The sequence below is a fragment of the Egretta garzetta genome, unplaced genomic scaffold (genome assembly GCF_000687185.1).
Source record: "Egretta garzetta isolate BGI_Z169 unplaced genomic scaffold, ASM68718v1 scaffold47, whole genome shotgun sequence".
Taxonomy (NCBI): domain Eukaryota; kingdom Metazoa; phylum Chordata; class Aves; order Pelecaniformes; family Ardeidae; genus Egretta; species Egretta garzetta.
Genome location: NW_009260179.1, coordinates 92595 through 119114, shown reverse-complemented (window position 1 = coordinate 119114; position 26520 = coordinate 92595). Strand labels below are relative to the sequence as shown.

Genomic DNA, 26520 nt, shown 5'->3' with positions numbered 1-26520 from the left:
GACCTCTGAAGAATGACAGTGTATTTTAACAGGTAGTGAACTGACCTAAACTGTTTTCAGCTTTATCACTGACCTATGTCGTTATTCTAACCAACCTTCTCCCCACCTCTGTGCCATTTTCTATCTGTTCTATTTGAATTTCAAATCTCTTTGAGCTTTGGGCATCTCCTGCGTACAAGGCACAGTGCAATACACATATTGGCCTTGCTTGGCATCACTAAATGCTCCTGTAATACCAGAAATCTAGACTGTGTCATAGGGACTGCACATTTTGGTAGCAAGAACTGCACGTGCTGGCACAGTTCTACAGAAATTCCAGAAAAACAAGAACAAATTTACAAAAGAAGTTGAAGTGTACAAGGGAATCCTACTCATTCCAGAAGCTGTATTCTCTTTACTTGCAGCCACTTCTGTAGTCTGTAGATGTTTCTATGCTTGACGGATATTAACAGACAAGATGTCTGATGTACACGCTTTGCATGCAGAGGATACTTATCTATGCAAAGTTCTCACGGAATAACAATATACAGTCACCTACACTACTGGCTGGGGATGTCTTCACCTGAAAATAATGCACCGACCAGAGTTCACATACGTTGTGGGCAGATAACAATGATCTCACATTAATGAACTCTAAACTTGGTTGTCAAGCTTTACTTCTGGCTTCTGTAAGATGAAGCTAAGATCCTATTTCATATACACAATGGAGCACAAACACCCCCTCCCCCCCCCATGTCTTCTCTGATTAACTCCACAGCAAAGTGATTAAGGATAGTGATTTAATTTCATTACTGCTTGTCTCGTGCAGACCTTCAAAAGCTTTAATGAGACAGAGTCCTCATCTGGGGTTTCCCATAACGAAATCTCTCTCCTGACAGATGAGCTACATAGCCTCTGGTTTCTCAAGTTTACCTGTTCATGAAAAGGTGTATCCAAAGCAAGCCAGCCTCTAGAGACAATAATTTTTCTTCTATGTATTAGATATAGGACAATAATAAGCAGCATTAGTTTAAGCTTAAATTTTGTCTTATTTGCAGTTTTAAGTCTAAAAGCTGCTTTAAAAATCTGTTTTGTTCATATGCAGCTGTTTCATATTCTCACCTTGTCATATCGAAGTGCCTGCACAATCTGTGGAATGTAGAATAAAATGGCATCCTGAAAGAGAAAAGATGGCAGGGTTTTTATTGTTATTGTGTTAGTAGTTGGTATTGTTTAGTAGTTGAAGAAAGTACCACTGCCTCTTTATTTTAAACTAGAGATATGCCACCTCCTCAAATCAAAGTATTTTCTGTCCAGTTACTCCCTTCAAAAATATCATTAATAACAATGTATTTTACAGTCCTCACACAAATCTGACAAGTGTTAAAAATCCAGCCTTCTGCTGCTTTAGAAGAAACGCCTTTCCACTGACAGAAGATTCAGAAGGAACAATTTGAGAAGAGCAGTCTGAAGAATTCAGCCTGGTGTGATTTACAGCAAAAAAGTTGCAAGTACATGAGCCAGTATTATGTGGGACAATCAACTTTAACTTTTCATCCCAATGTATTCACATTCTGCAATGTGGTGTGCCCCTTTAGCATACATATCTCTCCATGGTATTAAAATGAAGCCTGTGGCCTCAATGACCACAGCTGTAGCTTTACTTGGAGTGTTAAGGTTCTCTTGGAACTCATCTTACCGGAGGAAAAGATCGCAGGACTTTAACCCCATACTGAGCCGTTAGAGGGTGAGGTGGATACATGCTTGAAAAATAGGAGAGGCCAGTTGGTGGATCTGTTGGTGCCCAGCACAGAACGTGGCTGAGCTCAGGTGCATCAGCATCAATTGTATGCCAGGTAACCAGGTACTGAAAAAGCAAGTCAGACGCGTTAGGAGTTTATAGCACCCAATAATGTCTGGGTAATACACATCAGACAGCAGTGCTATCATCTAGCTTCCTGTAGCAGGGGAAGTGAAACATGGTACATACTATTTTACAAAAACACAGCTATTTTATCTAAAGCATTTTTTTTCCATGGAAGCCTTACTATCGGAATCTCCTCACCTCCCAGATCACCAGATGAAGTTAGTGAAGTCAAGTTACTAAAAGTACAATACAGGAGTTCTAGCACTAGGAAAAAGAAGAAAGGATGAAACCTTTTATAAGAGTCAAAGAAGGTTCAGTTTTCCTGTCACCTATTTTACAGGTGACATACAGAATGCAGCTCTGACAAGACTGTCCCTCACATGACTAGAGTGCTTCACTGCAGATCAGCACGATGAGTCTCCTCCATTTCAAGAGGCTTGGATTCTTGAAACACAGAACGGGTTAAGCTTGAAAGAATTTCAGCAGCAGCACTTACCATGACTCGGTTCAGTGGTCTGAAATGGTGGCTGTACTGCAAATAATGAGTTTTGAGACACTGTGCATGGTGAGAATATATGCAGGAGCTAGATGTACCATTAGCTAACTAGCCACCTATTCTTATTACTGTGATTCTTGCCTCAGCACCCTATTTCCACAGCTGTTCTCTCCTACCCTGCAGAGCTATGGTTAGCACTAGAATGTACGCTGTGTTAAATGAAGACTGTCTTTTCCAATCTATCCAAATGAAACTGGCATACTGGGGCCCTGTAACAGTATAAATAGTCACAAGTACCTTTATTGCTTCAGGAACATCACTAACAGCTCCTGGGTCCAACCGGACCAGACGGGTCACTTCTGTTCCAATAGCTTCAGTGTTCTTAAATCTAAGTATAACCAGGAATACAATAACATTATTAGAAAATTTTGACAGCCTCTTCTATTTATGTGAAGGACAGCAAAAGGCAGAAAAGTATATGCTTAATAAACAAATAGTCCAACTATGAAATAATGCACACTGAGGGACCAATATGCTGTCAAAAGAGGATTCAGGAACAACTGGTCCTCATCCAAGGCTTTTGTATAAACCACTAGTATGTTAGCCCACTATTGGATTCTTGGCTGAAATGGACTGTCTGGGATTCTACAGAAACCAGCCTGCAGAACTCTACTTGGCAAAAACTATCACTGTTGTAAGGGGGAAAGAATTTCCTTTCCTTTCCGGAGCCAACTATGCTAATTCTCCTATAATACTTACTAAAGTGCAAGCCAATATATAGCTAGGACACTTCATTCAAAGATACTTTTAGCACTATTTAAATGCTGTGCCTGCTAATGGGTTAAATGCTATTAAAAACCAAACATGATTTCTTCTGAACAAAACACTGTCTAAGTGTTAGTGAAGAATGGATGGCAGGAAAGGAAGATGGACTGCACTGGAGCCTGACCTAAGTGAGTATATCAAGTAATTCAGTTCTTTTGAAAGGTCTCAACCAGCTGTGGAAGTATGCGAGGGGGCTGTAAACAGGAGCAAGTACCATTGGTACTTACAATGTAAGTACGCACTTAACTGCTAAGGCAGCAGCAATTAGATCCGTTCTTTCTTCTGAAATATCTCACCTGGTAGGCAGCTGTACAGCAAGATGAGGAGAAATGCTCCAAGCCAGATTTACATTATCCTTCCATTGCTTCTCACTAAGACTGATATACTTAGACCTCCAGTTTGCTACACTGCTCTCTCCAGTTTGATCCAACTCTAGCTCAGGGGAAGACAGCGGATTGTACCATGTGATTAAGCGTTCAATCTCAGTAGCCTGAGGGAAACAGAAAAAAAAAAGTGTTTTCTGGAAGAAGAAAACCGTTCCCAATTTCATACTTTAGTTTATGTATCCTGCAACAACAACAAGGTCTCAGAAATTCATGGAGTTTCCCCATTCCTCTGATGACCCACCAGCAACGAAAGCAGTAATGTTCTTCGCTTCATGTAGTACTTGTGTAGCTGCGTACCTCTGTTAGTCTTCTTAGACATTCCTTGAGAAAAGGATAAAAAAGTTTTCAGTGGCTTTTGTTCCGTATGTTAAATGCTGCTTTCAAACTGTCCACACCAGGCAACACTAACACATAAGAACCGAATAACCATAGGGCACTTGTAAATTTAGATCAGAGTGACTTCAGAAAGTCAGCACTGCAGCTGCTCCTCGTATAGTTTTTCTCTGAATATGTGGAGTACAACAGGCTACAGGGACAGCAATTTAGCCAGTATCGCATTCGCTTTAGAAACACGACAGTCTACTAACAAGAAATAACATGCAGTTTACAACTGAACAAGAACACAGCCCACAATCTAATGTCACTCTGCTGCCCACAAAAAGCACTAGGGGTGTGTTTGCACAAACAAAACAATTTCCTTACAGGATTTCAACACATCTGGACCTCCAGTCTTATTTCTTCTGCTCTACAGAACTGAACATTCTATCAAACAAAACAGGTAATTTCAAAACTTTGCTGCTTGCTACCAGGGAGACCTTTTCTGCGACTTCTCCAGAGTTTGGCACTGGTAATTAAATACTCTGCCAGAAGAACAAGACCCCAATATTAAAGCTAAATATTGACTTTAAGCAACATCTGCATATAAAAAATGCTGTAAAGTTGGCTTCAAAGAGCTGGTTTCAATCACAAAGATACCTGATTTTTTAGATATGGTTGACATGCCACTGGACAAAGGGTAAGTGTTTATCCACCCTTGTGTAGCCTGTTGCCGAGATCCAACGTTGATATCCAGGTTGCTCCGGGTGTCTTGATTATCTAAAAACAGAGCACAGATCTGGTGTAGAATCCAATCAAAGAAAGAAGCTTTTGAAACGGCACATAAAGGAACTCACCAGGCGGCACGAGTTGGCTGGCTGTCAGATACTTCTTGTCTGAGAACATCGCTGTCCAAAACTTGTGAACTTTGAGGGGAAAATTAAAGAAATCACACAAATAATGTGAAGTTGAATGTATTAGAAAAAAAAACAAACCCCCCACAAATCTAACCAAGTCATATTTCTTGCTCTGACCAGAATCTACAAGGATGAGACTACACATCACATTTTATCCCCATTGCTTTATTCTGTCTAACTGAAGAGTACAAACTTTCCATTACAAATGAAGATTAAGCAGCACTCTGTCAGCATCTTGGATTATTTTGAAATTTAATATTATGACTGACTGACCTCCTCATACTCAGACATTCCTATCAATTATATTATTTTCTGTTGTGCCCATGTGAAACACTGAGAACCGTGTGGGTGTATTTTCAAAGCAGTGAAACTATATTTCAGCCACACACTCTGTAACAGCAATTCTTTAAATCTTATAAATCTAGGCACAGTTTTGAGCATTAAATAAACTCCAAAACAAGGGAAGAAAGAAGAGAACAGAAACATTCCTGAAGGTACCACTTCATAAACCACACATAAACCTGGAACTTACATCTAAGCCTCTTTGAGATGGTTTATGAACCACACAAAAGCACAAGGAAAGTTTCTATTAAAATGGGCAAAAAAGGAAAGGAAGAGTTAAATCACTAGAAGAGAAAGACCGTTGCTGCTTTGAAGAATCATGGAAGGTTCAGGAAATCACACACACACTTTCAGTGAGCAGTTGCAAGTAAAAAAGTACCTGAAATAATCAAAGGCAGTTGAATAAATCTTTTCTCTCAAAACGTTTCGAACAGTTGCATTTGGAACCACATCAGCATGCAGCAAAGACAACCCCAGAGTCAGTAACCTAACAAGCAAAATAGTTAGAGAATGAAAATTTTGGCATTCCCAAAATGGTGACCAATGCAACACTGTACAAACCACAGCTACAGCTCTAACTCCATTCAACTCATTGTAAAGTGTCTGTTTCAGAGCTCTGGGCAAACTGTTTTCATTACCATCAGTCTGTTCCTAAAGCAGTAACTACTGAACCATAGAAAGGTGAAGCCTTCAAGTCACAAAAAGTGAAAACAACTGATGGAGCAAAATTATCCCCAACCGATACATTGACTGGATCCATGATGCAGGCAATTCACCATATGAAATTTTCCCATGAAGTTTTCCGAAGCACCAAAAATTCCTTTCAAGATAAAGTTAGCTACTTCTACTTTGAAAATGGAGCTTAGATTCTACATCATTCCAGGCTCTTAAAGGAACTTTCACCACTTGAAGCCAAGGACAAATTATACATTTAGTGTTTAGGTTTTTTCCTCCCACCCCTCTATAACCTTATTTCTTCCACCAAGGAAAAAACCAAAACTACTCACTTAAATCGGGGTCCAATTGCTGCCACATGTCTATTCAAACTGCCTTTTGCCCCTCCAATGTTCAATGAAAGAGACCGCTGGAGCAGGCTGGAGAAGATCTCTATTTGGTCAGAACTGCAGTACTTGGCTATTTCAAATCTCTGCACCAAAAACTGAGAAAGAGAGGAAGACATGCTGTGCTTCCTTTGACCTTTTTTAATCTCAAAAAACCACCAAAACCCAGTCTTTTGAGTTTCAAACAACTTTCAACCCCTCAATTATTATGCTCATCTGAAAAGAGTGTGTCTCCTGGCTTTGAGGCAGAGGGACTACCATCATGACTCCGCTCCCCGAATCATCAGAGTAGCTTATTTGCAGCGTTGCTGCAACACTGCTGTACATGGGACGTTCAGAAGAAATACAGACCTCTATCCAGATGTAATGTGGAGTCACCTCTGGCGGACAAGGCCTTGGCTGGCTTTCTTCTGAGGCTGCTAAAGGATCTGCTTCTTTCTGCTCAGCAGAAAACAGGCCAACTTTCTGCTCCACTGTCATTTGCCAGGCTCCTGCCATTTCCCGCATGAACTGCAAAAAGGAAAATAACAGTGTTTCTTGTTTCAATAGTATCTTCTTATACAGAAAGCACAATCTTTCTCCATAGGGCACACAAGAATCTAATACAACAATTCAAATCCACTGCAATATTAATGGAGAGGCAGAGAAAAGAGTTGTTAAATAGCTTCCTACCGGTACTTCTATTCCATTCTTGGCAGCAAGCAGCCACTCCCAGCAAGCAATTGCTGTTTCCATGCCATGTTCATTGAACATTCGCAGGGGTCCCCAACACAGATGATGAAGGAGCTGGGGATCACAGTCTGAAAACAAACATTCAACAAAATAAATAAATGACTTTCACATCAGCATGAAATTGGTGTGCAAAGCATGTAATAATCAATTCCTAATAAATAGTTTCTAGTTTAAGAAGGCTTTTCCCCAATATAAACCTAATTGAAAAAACGCAAAACACAGATCTGCTTCAAGTTGATGCGTACTGGGTTTGCACACAGATAGTTTTTGTAGTTTATTACTCTTGGCATTCACAGCCAGAGAGCAGAACTCCCATTTGGTTTTCATTACCTTTGCTGCTTATTAGCAGTGCAGTCAACTTAAACATGGCCTGGGTGTAGAATTCAGTGTGGCCCAATTCAAGAGCATCATTCAGCTCTTTGACCATCAATTTATTCAGGTCAGATGATCGTCCTGTAGCATTTGAGAACTGAATCATTCCAGAAACCTGTAAAATACAATGTTTTTTTCAACATAGAACAGTATTGTTAGGAATCTAGTTTAGTATTGGTCATGTGCTGGTTAAGGAACTCCGGAGAGGCATCTTTTTTTACTATTTTGCTAAATCTTTAGCTTTATCTGCAGTTTAAGAACTCTGTGCAAGACCAACAGTAAAATGAGCTGATAAATAACCTAGGGAAACTACACCCTTTACCTTAAAGGAATTTCACTTTAGAGACCGTGCTTAAAATAACATAGAACCATACATTAGTTTAGCTTGGAAAAACCTTTTCAGCCATGGCTGAAAAGCCATGCCAGAGCTCATAGAATCATAGAATGTTTTGGGTTGGAAGGGACCCCTAGAGGTCATCTAGTCCAGCCCCCCTGCAGCGAGCAGGGACACCGCTAACTAGATCAGGTTGCTCAGAGCCCCGTCCAACCTGGTCTTGAATGTTTCCAGGGATGAGGCCTCCACTACATGGACACCCCACGCTCATGAGAAATCCTGTACTCACTTCTCCTGCATAGCGGTTGCGCAAGTTAAGTGAAGCCATGAAGTTGGAGTAGTCCTTCTTCACACACGTTGGTCTTTCAGTTAGCTGGGTTGCCTATGACCAGAGCACATAAGGGTGTTTATACTGTTCATATCCAACCACTCGTCTTTTTTTCTATTGATGCCTTCACATATGTTTTAAGCTGAGTTTTCTTTATTGTAATAAACGGCATAGTATTAGAACTATTAGGTATAACAGTACTTGGACTAATAAAAATGAAATAAGGAACACGTGCATTAATTCCATGTATACAGTTTGAAATATGTATGTACTTGTATATACTTTTGGAAGGACCATAAAAAGGGTAAAATCTCTGGGACTGCTGCTCCCTTTCCCTAGCAATCTGAAAGCTTTCTGAAAGAACTTTTGGCACTTGCTCGACATGCAGGAGGGCCCCAGTCAAAACAAATACTTTTAACATATTAAGAAAATGAGAAAAAATTAACTGTAAAAAACTGTACATAACTGCATGACATGTTCAACGCAAAAGCATGTTTTGAATGAACCTATGTAAAACTCAAGAGCCAAATGGTTGTCACCGGACACTCACCTACATTACTATTCTAGAGAGCAGCTCATTTCAACCTTACACAAAGATACTACTTTCAGATCATTAAAAATCATCTACAGAAAACTCTTAAACCGCATTAGATACAGTTTTATTTTCTTGCTTGTTACCATCTTACTTTTCAGTATTTTACAGAACAATGTGATTGGAAGATACCTTGATTTGAGATGCAGAAATATAAGCTATCTTCCTGAGTAATAGTCAAATATGATGACAAAGGTAGTTTAGAAAATCTGTATTACGTGGCTATACTGAATGTTATAAAACTAACATGATAGCTATACAGCTGCACAAACTAAGAAGGATTTTGTCCAATACTCACGCCCAGAGTAGTGTTCTGTCTGTTGTACCCTGCAAAGTGCAAAACACTTTCTGTAGCCATGGCCAGTCCTGTGTGCTGGGACAAACCCGATACCCAGTTCTGATGTTTGTTTAGGTACTCCTGACAAAAATAAGAAAAAAAACCAACACCCACAAAAAAAGTGTTTGTTGGAGAACTACTGTGTTTTTCAAAACAAGGCAGCTCATAAGCAAACATTGCATTCATTGAAAACTACCAGAAAACTTAATTACACACATACATGACAACAAACAGGCTGTCTCTGCTCATCCCTCTTAGGCACTGCTCCCCTGGCAATAAGAAACTCTGAATGTCCCCCTAAATACATAGAGTAAGACTCATTCCATTTTGTAAAAGGATAAAGTGATCTAGACAGATACTTGAAGGGTTCTTTACAAAGAATCACAAACAAAAGGAAATGCTTGGACTCCACAGAAGAAAGAATTTGATTAGTTATCCCTTGAGGGTTTTTTACGGAAGGAAATACAAACTTCAGGTAGATTTGCAGCGTCCAAGATCTTAAGCATGTCCAGAAATTCTGTTACCAGCACTAGGTTGGGGACCTCTAGACAGAATACTTTTCTAACCTGGACTACATAGATTTTTCAACTCCTCAACAAAGGATTAACAGAGACCTGCATTTTCCTATAGCGAGACTTTTTGCTTACATAAAAAGGTATTTTATTTACTTTATTAGTACATCATAAATAGTCTTTTGTAGTCTTTGCTTGTGGTCCTGTGACAGCTTTCTGCTGTGAGCTCTACCACATATGAGCATTTACTACACCCAGGCTCAAATTAAAGTCTGTTGTTTACAGTGCTCTCATGTATTAGCAGTTTCTCCATATTAAAAAAAAAAAATTAACAACAAAGACAGAAAAAACATCCTCCTGAGACAGAAACAAGTTTTACATCCTCATCATATGTTTCAGTTCAGCTGATATTTTCAGCTAATGCACCAGCATTAGAACAAACTTTGCTAGGCAGAGCATTCTATTATACCGAATTTTGATTTCTCGAGTAAATCCAGGATGAACAACTATTTACAAACCTGTTATTTTCAAGACACACAGGTTTGGACTACATCAAAAGTCACATCAAACAAAAAATCCTGATTATTCTCTGCCACTGCTACAAAGGAAATCTTAGAGCAACAGAAAAAATGTAAATGCTTGGACAGCCTGAAAAATCAAAAATATCACATAATTTAATTCTCATTTTGAAGATCTGTAAAGATCAAATTCTTTCACAGAAGCAGGCTCATTACCTGGAGATGAGATTTGGTAACTGAGGGAGCCCATTTCATTGCTTCTTGCAGAATCATCCCACAACGCGCAGCAAAATCCTTGACTATACTCTAGAATTAGGAAACATCAATACAATCAGTAAAATACAGAACATTTAACAAGAGGCACTGGTTTTAATAGTGTAATAACATAGGGAGTAAGACAGGTTGCAGCAACATGGTAAGTTTAAAATTTTCTCTAACAATTAAACATACCCTTGGTAAGCAATGAACTGTCACACATCAAGTCAAGTAAAATAGTAAGATTCAGAAAAAGATAAATACCAAGTGTCACACTGTATTTGACAAATCTTACTTAGGGAAGTATTTTTTAAAAAAGGGAGCCTTCAGAGTAGCTCACTGATTTATCCATAAGCCATAAAAAAATCAGGTATTATTTTGTTGTTTGATAAATCAAGGAGGACAGCCTACCTCTCTGGCTTCATGTGTGTCAGGGACAGTTATTCTATACGGAGCATCAGGAATGTCATAATATGGTTGGTCCTTGTGAATGTCCTAAACAAAACCAATTATTAATTCTCAGTAAGAAAAAATTCATCATCGCTTAACTTGAACACTACAGGTAGCACTTTCCCCAAACAAGAAATCTGATAAACCAAACCTTTTTGCTAGTACTTGCTCTCTAAGTCAATCTGAATAGCTCTAAGAAACTGTATTCCAGTTTGGTTCTCAGTATAAATAATTTTAAAGATCCAATGCTTTCTCCTCAACATTTAGCACAAAAATAAAACACTATAAAGCATTTCCATCTTCAAAAATACTAGTATGTAATAAATCCAAGGAATATGGATACACACACACAGACTGGAAAAATATAATCTGACAACCATAATTCATAAAAAACCCACAAGCTAAAACACGACCACCAAAGTTTTATTTCAGATGAGACAGTTCAACAGTTACAACCCAGAACTGGCAATCCAGTGTTTTATTCTTGGTGCTAAATTTGACTTTCTGAACCACATTTGACAACAACCTTCTAGCACTGGTTTTACTACCTATGAAATCTTAGTGATGAAAGCAAAAACAAATTAAGAACTCAAATAAGTATCAAATGAATTCAAAGCAAAGGAAAAAAATCAGCTCTACAAAAGAAAAAATGGAAACATACATTTTATTTCCCTAATAGCACTACTAAAAACGGAACTTACTGCACTAAGAGACAGTGACAGTGTCTGCAGAATATCTAGCATAGTCTTCAGCACAGTTCCACTCCACAGCAAGTGAGGAAATCTGGAACAAGACAGGATTCAGAAACATAATAACCATGGAGAGCTGAGGAAGGACATTATTTTATCAAGAAGTGGAGCTGCTCAAAGAGCTAGCTGTATACATCACTAGGTAAGCTCATACTCAATGAAGCTTGCCATGGCTCACAACAGCCCTCTAAGAGCAAGCTAAGCAGAGCTATTTCATGGGAGTTGAGAGTGCACTAATTATTTCATGGGCACTTTGTCTTAGAATCATAGAATGCTTTGGGTTGGAAGGGACCTTTAGAGGTCATCTAGTCCAACCTCCACGCAGTGAGCAGGGACACCTTAACTAGATCAGGTTGCTCAGAGCCCCGTCCAACCTGGCCTCCTCCATCCATGGGAATACTAAGGAGACACAGACATTTTAAGCAGGGGTTTCAGAGCCCAGGTTAAAAATACTATTGAATGTTATTTTTCAAGATGTTTTATCAGAAATACCAGCCAAGAAATCCACTTGACCATCGTCATCAATTGCATAAGTAATCACTAAGCAGTCAGTGTGAAAAGAGAATAGGAAAATGATATCTATACTCACTTGTCTACCAGACCAGATAAGTATTTGTCTGCAACTCTCCTGATCCTCTTGTGAATGTGGTTAAAATTCACCAGCAAGAACTGAGCATGTCTCTCCAGCTCTTCTTCATTCTCCTTAGTTTTAGGCTAAAAAGCATGCCAAAGGAAAGCACGAAGCTCGTAAGGAAAACAACAAGCACACTTTCATAAAGTGAAACAAGAACATTCATAGGAATTTAAAATTTTAGTTTCCATGTAACCTACTTTATCAGCCATCATTGTCAGGAAAGCTTCAAACACCTTATCAGCAACAGCTATCACACACTGCATCATGCCTGAGGAATTGAGAGCAAAGTGACAGGTTTGACTATCAGAATTACATTTGCTTTATAAACCATGTTTAACAGGTAAAAAATATTTATGTTTACTCAGCCAACACCAAACCAAGCTTTTTCAAAACAAAACCAGCATTCTCAGCAAGAATTGAGTGAACGTGATTAATTTTGTTATATAGTTATTTTAATTGTTTTAGTTTTGCATGCCTGGAGATAACTTCCTATATTCTCAAGTTGCAAGATAACCTAGACAGGAAATCTTACCAGATTTGTCTTTTTGAATTGCTTTATCCTCAAAATAGCAAAACATAACTTGGAAGCGATCTTGGTCAGTTGAACGCAACACCCTAGGAAAAGAATAATTTTGTGGGTTGGGTTGTTTTGGTTTGGGTTTGTTTTGTTTTTTTTTCCTTTTAAACATCTTCAACACACATCTGTGTACTTCAGCACCACAGTACACACCACAGCATATGGTCATTGTTCATTTCAGGATTAATTTCAAGTCTCTAGTAAGGGTGATACTGCTATTTGTTTCTACATTGAACTAAGAGGGCTCAGATCATAAACCACAGGTTTGTCACTGAGAGAATAACTTTCACACCTCAGGAGTAGGAGACCTGACGATGATGCACTTATACAATCATCACAAATATATAAATGTGGTACAATCTTGGGAATTTCTATAGCCTTTGCATCTGTTGAATTTGCATATGATGGAAATATCACTTATTAAAAAATTGTTTCTAAAATACAGCCACAATGCTTCTGGAAATGGTTGCCCCTGTTGTCAGTTATTGTCAAAATAAGAACACGATGGAGAATTTTCTTCCTCCTTTCCTCATTGCTAGACCTCCACCTTTTTATCTACTCTAGAGTAATTTTGCACAGATGAATTACCAGTCTCAGAATCTTCAACAGAGCTAATAATTCTCATGTATCCTAGTGTCTGGCAAGTGTGACTTGAACATACACAGTTTTTAATATTTTTTTTTTAATTCATCAGTGAAAAAAAATATACCTCATATACTCTAGGCGGTAAACAGAAAGGAGATAGGTAGACATGGCAAAATCCAACTTATTGATCAACGCCGACACTTCTGGAGGAGGATCCAAGAGATTTATTATGGTACTCCGCAATTCATTTAATTCAGCCTAAAGATGAATACATGAGGTTATCTGAAGTGGGAGTACTATATTAGGTTGTGTTCTGAAAACTTCTGCATTCAGCTATTACTCTTTTTACTTCTTAACCTTCGCAAACAGTATGCCAGGATGCCTCTGTCTGCAGACTAAGACCACACCTAATCAAAACAGCATAGCTACCACCCTAAACCCTCGTATTAACACTCAATAAAACTAAAACCAAGTCACTCACGTACGCTGCTGTCATAGAGTGGTATAAAAGCTGTTTTTCACTAATAGGAGGCAGGCTTAATGGGTATTGTGCTGTTTCAATAGATCATGGTCACTACATGATTTAACTCTGATGGACATTATGGAAGGAGATTATAGAAGAAATTAACTCTTACAGAAGTCACGGTATCATTCTTCATGGCAGAATTGTACTGAAGAACAGATCGAAGTGGTTCTTTGCTGGGAAACGTGAGTAACGGAGACTTGGTGGCAATTTCACAAACACCTTCATACCATTCTTCTGGCCAGAGACCTGAAGCATGAGTATAAACAGGAATGGGGGGTGGGGGAGAAAAACAGAATCAGGATTCACAAAGGTAACGAGCATTATCAAGCTCTTACTAGTTAACTAGCATTATCAAGACCCTATTTCCTAGGGCCAATTTTTCATGCACTTAAGCACAAACACTCAACACAGTGATCCCTGTTCCAAACATAACAAACACATTTTGGTAATTCCAAGTGAAGTTTCTCCCTGGATTAGAAGTTTCTATTTGATTACCATTGTACCCAGGTGTCTGATCTTTTGTTTCAGGAGCTTAGCTATCAAGACTCATACTTAACTAAGGCTAACTGCTGTATTACCTGAGAAAACAAACCCCAAGTATGAGAACAAATTGTACTGTGCTGAATCTCACAGCAAAACAGAGCAAAGATGTCAAGAAATCCTACCAGAAAACTGTCGTGTAAGCTGTTTGCTTTGTAGTATGTTTATGCTCATAAATTTTCTTCAGCCTACTGTGAATGGTTTACATACATCTACACTTACATTCATCAAGAGTTTATATGTGAGCAGCAATGCTGTTCTCTTAAAATTTACACTACCTGATCCTTCCACAGCAAATCCCATCAGCACTGAATACAACCAGAAGTCACGGAACAGCTTTTGCAACCTGGGCTTGGCCTCCTTGATGGGTGGCAAGCGTCTAGTGAGCTACCAAAGAAATAAAAATTAACATCAGAACGTGATGGGAGTTATAATAACTTATTTCCATGCTAAGGGATCAATTCACATACCTTCCTTACTATGATTTATGAAGGTAATAGTCTTTGTCATCTATGAAAACTAGTATTACGTTGCTATTGTTATACTGAAGAAAATTAGATCTTGTCAGAAAATCTTAAACGCCAACGTTTGAGATGCCTGAAGTAATAATTTCCTTTGTTTTAGGCAGGAATAATACCACGCTGATACAGTAACCTCTGAAGAGAATACATAGTATGAGTACACTATCAACCGCAGAGAGGAAGAGAACATGCGATCCTTTAAACTGTGTTGAAGACAATTCCACACAGCTTTGCCTCAGTGCAAAGGAACTCAAACCCAAATAAATATTACTCAAACATACTTCTGGTTGCTATTGTTTAATGGCTTTGTGGAAATACATTGAGGCACCGATTGGGGATCTTTCATTGTTTGCACCCACGCACACAATGACATCAGTTCTGGAGAATTTGCTATCTAAACAAGCAAGCAAGAGAGCATTATTTTCAACACATTTATTAAAATTCTCTGATACTTTTTGCACAAACAGTTGCTACCACGGGAGGAGCACAGTTTATACTCCCAGGCAACATGATATGCAATGTTAATTTGTATAACAAAGCTCAGTGTGTTATCCTTAAAAGTGTTAGAAGCACAGGCAGTGTTTAAAAAGTGAAAGAAATGGCATATTAAACTGCAAGCCTTATTCAATGTGACTGCACATTATTACTGTAAACTATATTAAGAAAAGTTTAGATCCTAATCTAGCTTGAAGGAGTTTTCTTTAACTGTACAATAATTCTCTTGAGGTATGAAACGCAGCAGTATTTTGACGAAACCTTATATAAAGCCAACTTTGGATATACTTGTAAATCATGAGGCAGATCGTTTATTTAAAAAAAAAAAAAGAAAGAAAAAAGAAATCCCTGTATTATAGTAAAATTAATCTGAGTTTAAGATGGTGAATGGCAGTATGGTAAAAATTTGCTTGTGCAGCACAAATGTTTGCACCAGTATAAGCCGGACCATCACAACCACAGAGGCCTCAGCCACATCTGCAGTAAGATGCCCCCCCATTTCAGCACGAAATAGCAGTGGCATGGCTTTTACCAGTCCTTAACAGTCAAGTTTATGTGCGTGCTTGACTTTGAAACTTTACACACACACCCATTTTTGCTCAAAGATCTTCTTCAAAAGTGAACAAGTACCTGCAGAGCCGTAAAAGTAGTTTAACAAACAGCATACAATTCAGCAGAGATCACTAGGCAAGGGAGGGATTTTGGCTGACGAAGTAAGTTTAGCAGTGTTTGGTTTAGAGAATGTTTACTTTGGGAGATACACAAAAAACTAGCGTCAAAGTTCAGATTTAAACCCTGCCATTCCCCTTACTTGAGCTATTCAACACATCCCTTCCGTACAGTGGCTTAAAGGTAAGCTTCATTTACATCTGCTGTTATTTTAGGGGAGATCTGACCAGAGACATATATATTGGGGAGTGGGGGAATGTTTTGCCTGTGTAAGTGCAGCTGAGCAATAATCAAACTATGGTGAAGATGAGAATGTAAAGTCGGGAACTAGAGACAGCAAATTCTTCTATGCCAAAAGCAGAAAACATTTATCAATGGTTACTGGCCAGAGTATCTCAGCCGTGAGGGCCTGACTTCTGGGGGCGGGGAAAAAAAGTGATGAATTTATGAAGAAACAATTAAAAAAAAAAAAAGTGACTCTAGTCCTTCAGTCGCAGTGTAAAACCATTTAAAAAGCACTTCCTATGGATCCTTCATTGTTGCAAACCAATTCTTTTTTTAATACGGGATAATCACCCTAAAGGGTTTTAGGATTTCAGGCTAATTTGTTCAGGGGGAGAGTTACAAAAATCAAACTGTTCGCTCACTTACTTCAGTCTGCTACAACATGTTTGAAAATATTTTCCTTCAAGCACTGGTTTTATTCACAGATGTGCAGGTACGTATACCTATAGATTTTACTTCTACAGAACAGCTCTTTGGACTATTTGCTAATTTAAAAAACCATTTAAATCAACATATTAGTAAGATTTTTGTTTTAACTGTAGTCAGTGTTTTGTCCTAGCTTATATTGCAAGTATTTGCCATTTTACTCAGAAAAGCATAAAGTCAATTTTTGTTGGTAGTAAAGTCATCAAGTAACTTTCTAAAGAAGTCTGAGCAAAAACCAAGACCCTGGCACTCAGACACCCATTTCTCAGTCTCAGCTGATATGGAGTTATTGGACAGTTACATTTTGGTCTTTTTTTGACTGTCACAGGAAGGAATTACACTTTTTCCTATCTTTTTGAGATCACTGTAATTACTGCAACCCAATATTACAGCTACAAGTCTCTCAGACCCACTTCTTAGTACAGTGTTTCACAGCTGAGTAAGGCTGAGAGATAGGTATTGTTTGAAGATAATCCAAGATAGATCTTGATTTTAAAAATAATTTAAAAATGCAACGGTCCAATACTCAGTGAATGAAGATGAGATTAAGTTCCCCTTTAGAAAAATGCAGGTTCTGCTTAAATATATCCTCACACAAAAGAAGTGAGGTTAGAAATCCAGCACTGGGATCACACTAAGACTAGAGAAACAAAGTTCTGTATAGGAACTTCTAGAGATTTGACATGATGAAGAAAATGGAGAGCTCGTGTTGTGAGCGCTACGCAAAAGTAAACCAAAATGAAACGTAACTAAATCAAAAGCAGAATCAAGCCAATCCTTCACAGCAGAGCAGATGAGTGTACACAGCTGCAAAAAGTGTGCACAGACACGTAGTAATGCAACTGGGTAAGACCACGAGCAGGCCAGGACGTCTGTCCATGTCTAACGCTTCCCCCAGCGCAGCCCCACTAACGGTATTTAGTGCAAACATACAACTTTCTCCAGGTTTGTTGCTACATCCCCAGACTTCCTTTACTCCATCAAATTTCAGCCTTGTTCTGCCAAAAATACTCCCATAAAACTCCCATTGTTGTCGTAGCTACAGGGTATCTGGTTTTCAAATTCTTCAGTACATCTCAGCCTTCTGGTACGCTCCTGCAATGGATGCCTCGTCCCTCCTCCTATCAAGCTCAAACCTTCAAACTTATCTTCACGCCATATTTTTAGCACACACTAGTAACACAGTTAGTATACACTTAAGTGTTATAGGTTTATAAATAGTCCCACATAGGAGTAATGAGTCTGTTACTGCTGAAATACGCCAATAACGATGACTTCTATGGGAGGAAGTCAACCGATTCTTTGCAGGCTGGAGGCATTACGTAAGCAAAACTGACGGCCAGCACAACAGATTTACCCATCTAATTAAGCCCCGTTCCACTAAAAACCATGCTGTCGAATAAGGTAACTATAGACCTCCTGCGACAGAATTCAGTGTGGACCTAAAATGAGGGAACAGATAACTAAAATTCCATTACCCTATGCTCTCTCAACTGTGTTATGTTATCTTCCAGGTTTTGACCTGTCAGAATGAAGTTCCTGTTTCATTTGCTTGCCTTTGCCCTCATCATAACCTCCACATTTTGTGGAGTCAAGGACTTCACTGAGCATTTTGAAAGCCTTAAAGATGCAAAGCCACATGAAAATGGGACCTATGATATGCCAAACTTACCTCCTGAGTTCCACAGAGAAAACACTATCACTAATGACTTGATTCCTGAAGAGGAGGAGGAAGAGGACTACCTAGATCTTGACAAGCTACTGGGTGAAGACGACTACAGTGACATTATCGATGCTGCCCCATACATGGTTTCTGAAATTCAGCAAGGAAATATTCTTGAACTATTCCAAGGCAAAACGAGAATCCAGCGCCTTGATATCCTCAATGCAAACTTTGGCTTCAACCTTTACCGCAGCGTGGCAGACAAAGCCAACTCTTCAGATAACATTCTCATGGCTCCTGTTGGCATTTCCACTGCAATGGCGATGATTTCTCTGGGTCTGAAGGGTCAGACTCATCAGGAAGTGTTATCTGTTCTTGGCTTTCAAGACTTCATTAACGCCAGCACCAAATATGAGCTAATGACTGTTCATAATCTCTTCCGCAAACTCACTCATCGGCTATTCAGGCGCAATTTTGGTTATACGCTGAGGTCCGTCAATGACCTTTATATTCAGAAGGACTTTTCTATTCTGAATGATTTCAGAAACAATATGAAAACATACTACTTTGCTGATGCCCAACCAGCTGATTTTTCAGATCCTAACTTTATATCTAAAACCAATGAACGCATACTGAAGCTGACCAAAGGATTAATAAAGGAAGCTCTTGTGAATGTAAACCCTACAACACTGATGATGATTCTCAACTGTCTTTACTTTAAAGGTAAGAATATATTATTTCAATCTTAGCAATGGATTTCTCAGTTTGCAATTCACTGCATACTTCACTAGAAACCCCAGACTGAACTTAAATCTAGTCTACAGTTAAAAAAAAGCCTATCAACTCCCTCATTAAGAAGAATCTCTATCAGTAGCCCATTTTCACATCTTTCTGTAGCACACTGATGTTCCAGTCATGCCCTGAAGTTAGTGGGTATTGTACAAATACAGCAAATGCTTATTACATCCAAAAGCTTACAGTCTAAAAGTGAGACTGAAAAAACAACATATGAATGCAGAATAGCCTCAGAAAGCGTAAGCTTTGCAGGAGTCTTAGATGGTGAGGTATTACTTCATGTGCAAGTTATCAGTCAGATTCACTCCTGCTTCAAGTTACTGGCTTCACTGAAATGATACAGCTGATTTCAGTTAAAACACAACATTTCTGAAGTATTCAGGATTCACGGGAATGACTATAAAGAATTTCAGCTTAAAGTATGTATTTTTTTATACGATCAGAGCATCATCCTTGTTAACAAGCCTATACAGGGGACTGAAGAGAAGAACCAAAACAGTATTCTTCTAAAACTAAAAACAAATGCATTCACTACTTGGAATATTTCAGTTAATTCAGCATGAACTGCCTGCTGATATGGGCTCCTACATGTTTCACTATAGGCTGAACAGTTAAAGAGGCTTGAAGTAAAGACTGTACAATACATGTTATTATAAATCCTTATTTTCAATTTCTTTACATTTAAACTAAGAGTCTGTGGTGAGATTTTCAACATCAGTTATCTGCTTCAGGTTGAAAGTTTAGTAATTTTTCAACAAACTTTTTAATACCATTTTAAAGAGCAAAAGGTAGGAGGTGCCAATGAAAGAGGAACTAAGGGAGATCTGTTCCTGACTGATTAAGATGAAAATCAGATGAAGGTGACTTAAAACATCAGTAAGGAAAGCCAGGTTAGCACAAAGGGATAACAATGTTTGGAAGTTCAACATACTCCTCTCCGTAACTTATAAAGGAGTTTCTTTTTTTCCAATTATGTCCCTGCTTCCAGGAAACAAATGCTCAAGGGCTCTCGTACACCAGCCTTCTCAGCACTTCATTATAGGAACTTAACAGCAACACCACTCCTGTAAGTTTATGAAATGTGCCTTTTGCCACTCACTTGCAAGGTGTTACTCCCTTGAACACCACCACTTGTCTCTTTAAAAGATGTGAAGCAGCCATTAGCATAAGATCCAAATAATCCCCTATTCTGAACTATCATCCAAAAGGGACTTATTTGTATCCTTAAGTACATCTCCGATGATCATAAAGTATTAAATACATAGCTTTACTGTCCATAAGACCATCCTAGGAAAAGGATTATACAAAGTGAAACAGATAAATTAGTTTTTCACAACCGGCCAAATTTAAAATACCCTTCTGTTTTACTCTAAGGTTATTAAATACTTGTGCTATCTCAAAATAACAAAAAACACCACCAAAAATTAAACAGCTTCAGTACTGGATCTCTGGAGTCATCAAGACCAGAAAGACTTTTGGCTTTTTCTCTCCCCACTTCTCCCAGTCCTCTTACTCTGAATTGCCTTGGTGCTGTCTGCTGAAGGCTGCAATTTCTAACACTCAAAACCAAAAAGATCAATCCTGTATTGCTGTCTCCCACTCCTTCATCTTCTACATTGCTGTCTCCCATTCTTTTGTCTTACAGTGATGGTCTCCTGGTAATTCTATTTCAAGTGGAAATGAACTTTCTAACAGCAAGTTCTGCTCCTGGGTTTCCTAGTTTCCACGCTGGTCCTTCTAGACATGCTCATTTCTGTCCACATCTTTCCATTTGCAATATTTACACTGTCTGTATCATTGCAGACAAGCTCTCTTAAGCCCTCAGAGCTAAGAAACCTATGAGTATTCTCAGGTACACAGAGATGGTCAGTGCAAGGGATACTGAGTAATGGGATACTTGCCAAACACCATGAAGTTTCAAGCTCCTTTTACATTAAGTACCATCAAGAAACTATTGGAAACTATTCACATTGGTAAAAAGCAAGTTTTATTGTGTATAGGTGTCCAGTCTCCCACTGAGATCTACCCTGCATTCTGCAAAGCTCTGAGCAATCATTTATGAGATTCCTATCAAGTAGGAGCTGGTTATTTTATCCATGGCAGATCACGGCAGCTTTTGATAACTGACAGATTTTGACAGAATCAAAATTGCTTCTATGAGACAATAGTCACGACTGCAAGAGAGAAGACAGAACGTGGAGACAGCACCTGCCACCACAGATGGATCCAAAAGGCACCTTGGGGGGAAGATTCAAAAGAGGAAGTCACAAAAGCCAGTGAAGTGCCAGCTGCTTTCAGCTGAGCCCAGAGACCACACGCCTCCTGCTGCAGAACAGTATTCTACCCCAAGACAAGCACATCTGCAAAACTGAATTCAAGAAAAAAAAAGTTCCCCAGCTCCTCTCTTTTACTAGAAGAGCTGCTAAATGTCTCCCATTCCTCAGGTGACGACAGTGCTGCTGCAGCTCCCCTGACCCACAGCAGCTTGGTGCCTTTAGCTAGAGCCCTCCACCTGTGAATTCTGCTCCCTGAAGAACAGCCAGATGATGTTTTTTCCCTGAGATGTGAGACAATTTGTTTGGGAATAGCATAATCCATTTTATATCCCATTCCCTTCAGAATATTAACCACAGTCTGATCAATTCTCAAACTGCTCCCCATCAGCCCAACGTATGAAGAAGCTATTAGAATAAAAGTTGGGACTTAAGGCTTTTTTTGCTGCTCCACAGACAATTTGGCAAAGTCAAATTAAGGATCTCAGAATTATTTGCAACCTTTTAAAAAAGGTTACTGGTTAAGGTTATGTTTGTAGTCTCTACACAGTCACAGCCACACTCCCCATGCTTGCTGCTTGCCAACGGTGACCTAAAATCCAGAGTTTTAACAGGAAATACCAGTAACCCTACTTCCACTATAAAATTCTAGCTTTGTCTGCCCATTAAGAAAAAAAATAATGTTTTTTCCAGAGCCTCCGTTCTGAAAAGAGATCAATAGGAACACCACTTTAAAAAAAGCACCTTCTTTTACACAGTCGATAAATATTTGGGGTACTGAAAGAATCTTCGCATAGAAAGATTCAAACCCTGATGGCAAAGCTTTCTGGGCTGCAAAATACATTGAATTGCATTCTTTGGGCATAAACCTGTCAGATGACGGGCTCGCATGCGTGTGCTGAAATCACATCAAACTGGGTCATAGAATTAAGCAGTCAACACCCAAACTCTTCAGGATGTCTTAACACAGAAAGTGAATGGGTTTGAACGGACTATGTCAAGGTAGTGCCTTCAGCACAATAACTTTAATGCCAAATTAAAACAGCCATTACTTAGCTTGACGTTTCCAATGCTTGAAAACAGTCTGGTTTCAAGTGCCGGATCTCTCAGAAAATACAGCTGCGTCTGTTCCTCTAGGTGCAAACCCTGTCAAATATTTTGCATCTGTTTAAACTTTGCAATTTCTAGGTTCCTTGTAGAAAAAAGTTGTACATACCAAGCCCTTTCAGATCTCCAGTTTGTGTTTACCTGCTTTTGTAATTCAGAGCATTCAAATCAGACAAATGTTAAGTTAGAAAGAAAAGTCAGGAATTTTAAAGTCACTTTAAAACTTGTCTTCTTAGTCAGGCTTAATCGAAAACAACCACCTCCTACCGTAATTCCCAATTCACATGAATTAAAACTTAATGTAAACTGTTATTCTGGGAATAATTTATTAAACAAGGATCCTGGGTATTTTTGTTTATCTGTCTTCTGCACTGTATTACCAGGAACTTGGGAGAACAAGTTTCCAGTGGAAATGACAACAAAGAGAAGTTTCCGACTGAATGAGAAGCAAACAATAAAGGTTCCTATGATGCAGACTAAAGGGAACTTCTTAGCTGCTGCGGACCCCGAGCTAGACTGCGGAGTGATCCAGCTCCCGTTTGTGGGGAACATCAGTATGCTGATTGTACTTCCACACAAACTCTCTGGCATGAAAGCCCTAGAGAAGCAGATAACGCCTCAAGTGGTGGAAAAGTGGCAGAAGAGCATGACAAACAGGTACCTGCTGAAAAGCACATCTTGTTAAAGTCTTAATGTATTTTCTTGATGAGATTGACAAGGGTAAGTAAAGAGTACAGAAGGTAACACATGGTATTTTGTTTAGAAACATTAAACCTAACCAAACCTCCAAAAGATGGATTTATTGAATTAAAAATCAGGACCAGTGATCTCTCAAAAATTTAAATGCCGTCAAGAAATCAGGGATGATTGAGGTGGAAAATTCTAATGGAGTTCCAAAATTCTTTCTATTAAGTATTTCACGTTGTAGACTTAAAGAAAAAAGTTCTTACTGATGAAGTTTACAATGAGGAGAAAAACAGGAGCATGATAATAAGAGGTTATTTGTGCAGAATAATCTCAATCACATGGAAAACAGCCTATGTTCATTTCAGCACTATGCATTTCAACATATCCGTTGTGTAAAGGCACACAGCAATCACCAACGGACATCACAACTACGGGGGAGGAAAAATTATAAAGCCTGTCTTGTGCAAGATGACAGACTAGGTGGTGTCTGTCTTCAGACTTGAGAAAAAGATAAAGAGAGCTGATTTGATGTGCTGTTCAGGAAGCCAACCTATTCCTACTGCATAAAATAAGTGACAATGTCCAATTTAGTACTCCAGAAAATCTGACAGTTCGACATTTATTACAAGCATATCCAACCATGTACTGGACTACTCAAAGCCATATGTCTTACATGCATAAATAATGTAAATCACCATAAATGAAATATTAAATTGACAAACTAAGAGTTTTGGGAAGGGAATTAATTTTTTTAAAACACAGCTTAAAAATAATGATGCCCAAGTTTTGAAAGGAAAAGTAAACAGCCCTGTATATTTCTGTCCCCTGCCTGCTGAAGACAGCAAAAAACTCAATCCACAACAGATACATAAAGCAAAGGAATCATGCAAATATGTATCTCCTCAATGTTTTTTCAATTTTGTTTTTATTTTTTCTAGAACAAGAGAAGTGGTTCTGCCTAAATTTAAGCTGGAGAAGAGTTATAACTTGATTGGTTATCTGAGATCCATGGGAATAGTAGAACTGTTCAATGAAAAAGGCAACTACTCCGGTATATCAGATGAGAAAGTCACCATCGACAGGGTATTTACTCCTTTCCTCTTTTCATTTCCTTTCTGATTAAACTAGGTCACCTGAAAAAATGGCAACACAGTAAAATAATTCACAGCAAGCTAAAATACTGTTTTTTCCTCATCTTTCCTGGAGGATGCAGGAGGGATGTGGGTTTCTCTGCATGTCCTTGTCTATTCATATAATGAGGAACATGTTTAATCAGATGCCAAAGGCGCTAAAAGGGTTGTGCTCAGTCAGGAAGAGGCTTATTCACAAAGCAAAATCAAAGGATTGCTGTTGCACAGGAGTTACCAGCAAGAGCATCACAAGGGAGCCACGTGTGGGACACGGAGGGGGGGGAAGGCTGTGAGCAAGTCATCTGAGTATACTTACGAGATCCTCAATTTCGTTTGTTTTCTTTTTGTTTGTTTAAACAGTTCAATCATCAAGGGACAATAACTGTGAATGAGGAAGGCACAGAGGCTGGAGCAACAACCAACGTGGGGTTCATGCCTCTTTCTACTCAGATTCGCTTTATTGTCGACCGCCCCTTTTTGTTTCTGATCTATGAACATCGTACCAGTTGCCTTCTGTTCATGGGCAGAGTTGTCAACCCAGCCAAGTCTTAAAAGCAGAGAAGACCTCCAACGCGCTGTTATACACGGGCTGTATAATTATACGTTAATATACCAGTATCATAAAGGAAATTTTATTGTCGTATTAGCTAATACAAAAGCCACTGGTATCAAAAGAAAATGTATTATCTACAGGTAGTTTCACATGAATGGACTCATAGCAGTAGATAATTTGACTGCAATTAAAAATGGTTAGTGCCACGTATTGATACAAGTGTATTAAAAAAAAGAATAAATCACAAAGTAACCTACACTTTGTGTTCTACTTCATTGTATAAAATGTAATCAATAAAATATTTAGACTATCTGGATTCTTGAAGTTTAGCTCTAAATTTGTGCTAGGATGTCTATTTATAATAAATAGGAATAAGGAAATCCTGAATACCTCACCAGTCTTAGAAACTTAAGTCTCGCCTGGGTATTTTACATAATCTAACTTGAAAAAGAATAGGTGTCTACATTCTTTCTTTTGCTTGCATCATTTAACATTCAGTAGACTGATACACACGATGAACCTTATGGACCAGCGTACCAAATAATAGAAGATAAAAATGTCTTGGAGGAATGAAATACTAAGTGATCCACTAATTTGCGCCAACCTTACTTGTATCATTCCAATACAATTCTCTGATCTTCATCAGTACAAGCGGTATCAAAATTAGGCCAACCAGGTAAATTACATAAAGATCCTCAGAATATTTTGCGTAGTGAAAGCAGCTAGAAAAAGGCTCTTTTCGCCAGCTCAGTACCACCTAATCCTCTCTGCAAAAAGAGTGATTTATAGCAATCACATTTCTTAAGAATTCAAATACACTCTCCATAATTGATTCAATGGACAAAACCTTTCAAGTCTTAAACTAAGACTGTAAACTTTCTGAAACATTCTGGTAACAACATGAATGCTGTACAAAGCCTGTCGCACATTTGAAAGAGAAAATTCACCTGCGCTCCATAGCATGTTACTACCCACACGGCACAAGGAACAGTTTCACCTTACATTCAAGTTATTAAAGCCAACAAACACACTCAGCTTTGCGCACCCTCCTTTGCCCCGTACCTTTTAAAAAAATGTGCCTCAATCCAGTGAGTGTATTTTTATTATTATTTGCAGTATCAAATATTGTATCCATCTAAATATATTCCTATTATGAATTTGTCTTATGTTAGCAAAAATATGCAACTTAAGCTGTAAACCAACAGTTATTTTAAGGATTAGGAATTCTCTTAAAAAGGTGTCTTCCAATGCTAAGTTTAACTTATTGATTTCATTTTTCTTTTATATACTGCAATTTGTAATTTTGCATCTGCTACAATTATTTGCCTCATATACAAAGCTTTTTAAAATGACAGCCAGTGAAATATTGGTATTAGATGATGAAGGATGATGAAGAGCCCATATCAAGTAGGAAGCTCAGACATTTCTCTCTATTCCTGTTTCACATTGTTCTTACTTATAAGCCCACCATATGGGGGACAATTTTCAGTATTGACGGTTCACAACAGAAATCATTAGCATTCATACACACATTTTATCCTTTTGCCTATATTCAAAAAGAAAAGCAGATTCAAAAGATTAAATATTCATGCCCTAGATTTAATTAGCTTATCAACGACTGAATGAGCCAGAGCATCTGAAATATGGGGGTTTTGAGACCTAAGTAACAGGAATTATTCAAGGGAAA

At 38.5% G+C, this 26520-nt stretch overlaps 2 protein-coding genes across 2 annotated transcripts in view; one reads left to right on the top strand and one right to left on the bottom strand.

The window, feature by feature from the left end:
* The window catches only part of PI4KA (phosphatidylinositol 4-kinase alpha), a 59115-nt gene that overhangs the window by 12075 nt on the left and 20520 nt on the right, over positions 1 to 26520 (bottom strand). The window contains exons 20-43 of the mRNA XM_035897203.1: positions 14508 to 14616; positions 13799 to 13935; positions 13288 to 13421; positions 12534 to 12616; positions 12199 to 12269; positions 11957 to 12081; positions 11320 to 11401; positions 10580 to 10663; positions 10130 to 10219; positions 8845 to 8964; positions 7916 to 8008; positions 7251 to 7407; positions 6861 to 6988; positions 6540 to 6698; positions 6135 to 6286; positions 5468 to 5614; positions 5051 to 5058; positions 4726 to 4794; positions 4529 to 4648; positions 3795 to 3874; positions 3464 to 3657; positions 2640 to 2730; positions 1679 to 1846; positions 1102 to 1155 (exon numbers count right to left, since the gene is read on the bottom strand). Coding sequence (XP_035753096.1) covers positions 1102 to 1155; positions 1679 to 1846; positions 2640 to 2730; positions 3464 to 3657; positions 3795 to 3874; positions 4529 to 4648; positions 4726 to 4794; positions 5051 to 5058; positions 5468 to 5614; positions 6135 to 6286; positions 6540 to 6698; positions 6861 to 6988; positions 7251 to 7407; positions 7916 to 8008; positions 8845 to 8964; positions 10130 to 10219; positions 10580 to 10663; positions 11320 to 11401; positions 11957 to 12081; positions 12199 to 12269; positions 12534 to 12616; positions 13288 to 13421; positions 13799 to 13935; positions 14508 to 14616 — 2655 coding nt within the window. The remainder of the gene's footprint in view (positions 1 to 1101; positions 1156 to 1678; positions 1847 to 2639; positions 2731 to 3463; positions 3658 to 3794; positions 3875 to 4528; positions 4649 to 4725; positions 4795 to 5050; positions 5059 to 5467; positions 5615 to 6134; positions 6287 to 6539; positions 6699 to 6860; positions 6989 to 7250; positions 7408 to 7915; positions 8009 to 8844; positions 8965 to 10129; positions 10220 to 10579; positions 10664 to 11319; positions 11402 to 11956; positions 12082 to 12198; positions 12270 to 12533; positions 12617 to 13287; positions 13422 to 13798; positions 13936 to 14507; positions 14617 to 26520) is intronic.
* On the top strand, positions 17739 to 24834 carry SERPIND1 (serpin family D member 1). Its single transcript, XM_035897202.1, has 4 exons — positions 17739 to 19011; positions 22847 to 23120; positions 24089 to 24233; positions 24641 to 24834. The coding sequence occupies exons 1-4, from the start codon at positions 18156 to 18158 to the stop codon at positions 24830 to 24832; spliced, it is 1467 nt and encodes a 488-aa protein (XP_035753095.1). The 5' UTR covers positions 17739 to 18155; the 3' UTR covers positions 24833 to 24834.

Bases quoted from the DNA above. Each gene is read 5' to 3' on its own strand.
- SERPIND1 (XM_035897202.1), top strand. From the start codon at position 18,156: ATGAAGTTCCTGTTTCATTTGCTTGCCTTTGCCCTCATCATAACCTCC. The intron at 19,012-22,846 runs GTAAGAATATAT...CTGTATTACCAG, and splicing joins CAACTGTCTTTACTTTAAAG to GAACTTGGGAGAACAAGTTT. The intron at 23,121-24,088 runs GTACCTGCTGAA...TATTTTTTCTAG, and splicing joins CAGAAGAGCATGACAAACAG to AACAAGAGAAGTGGTTCTGC.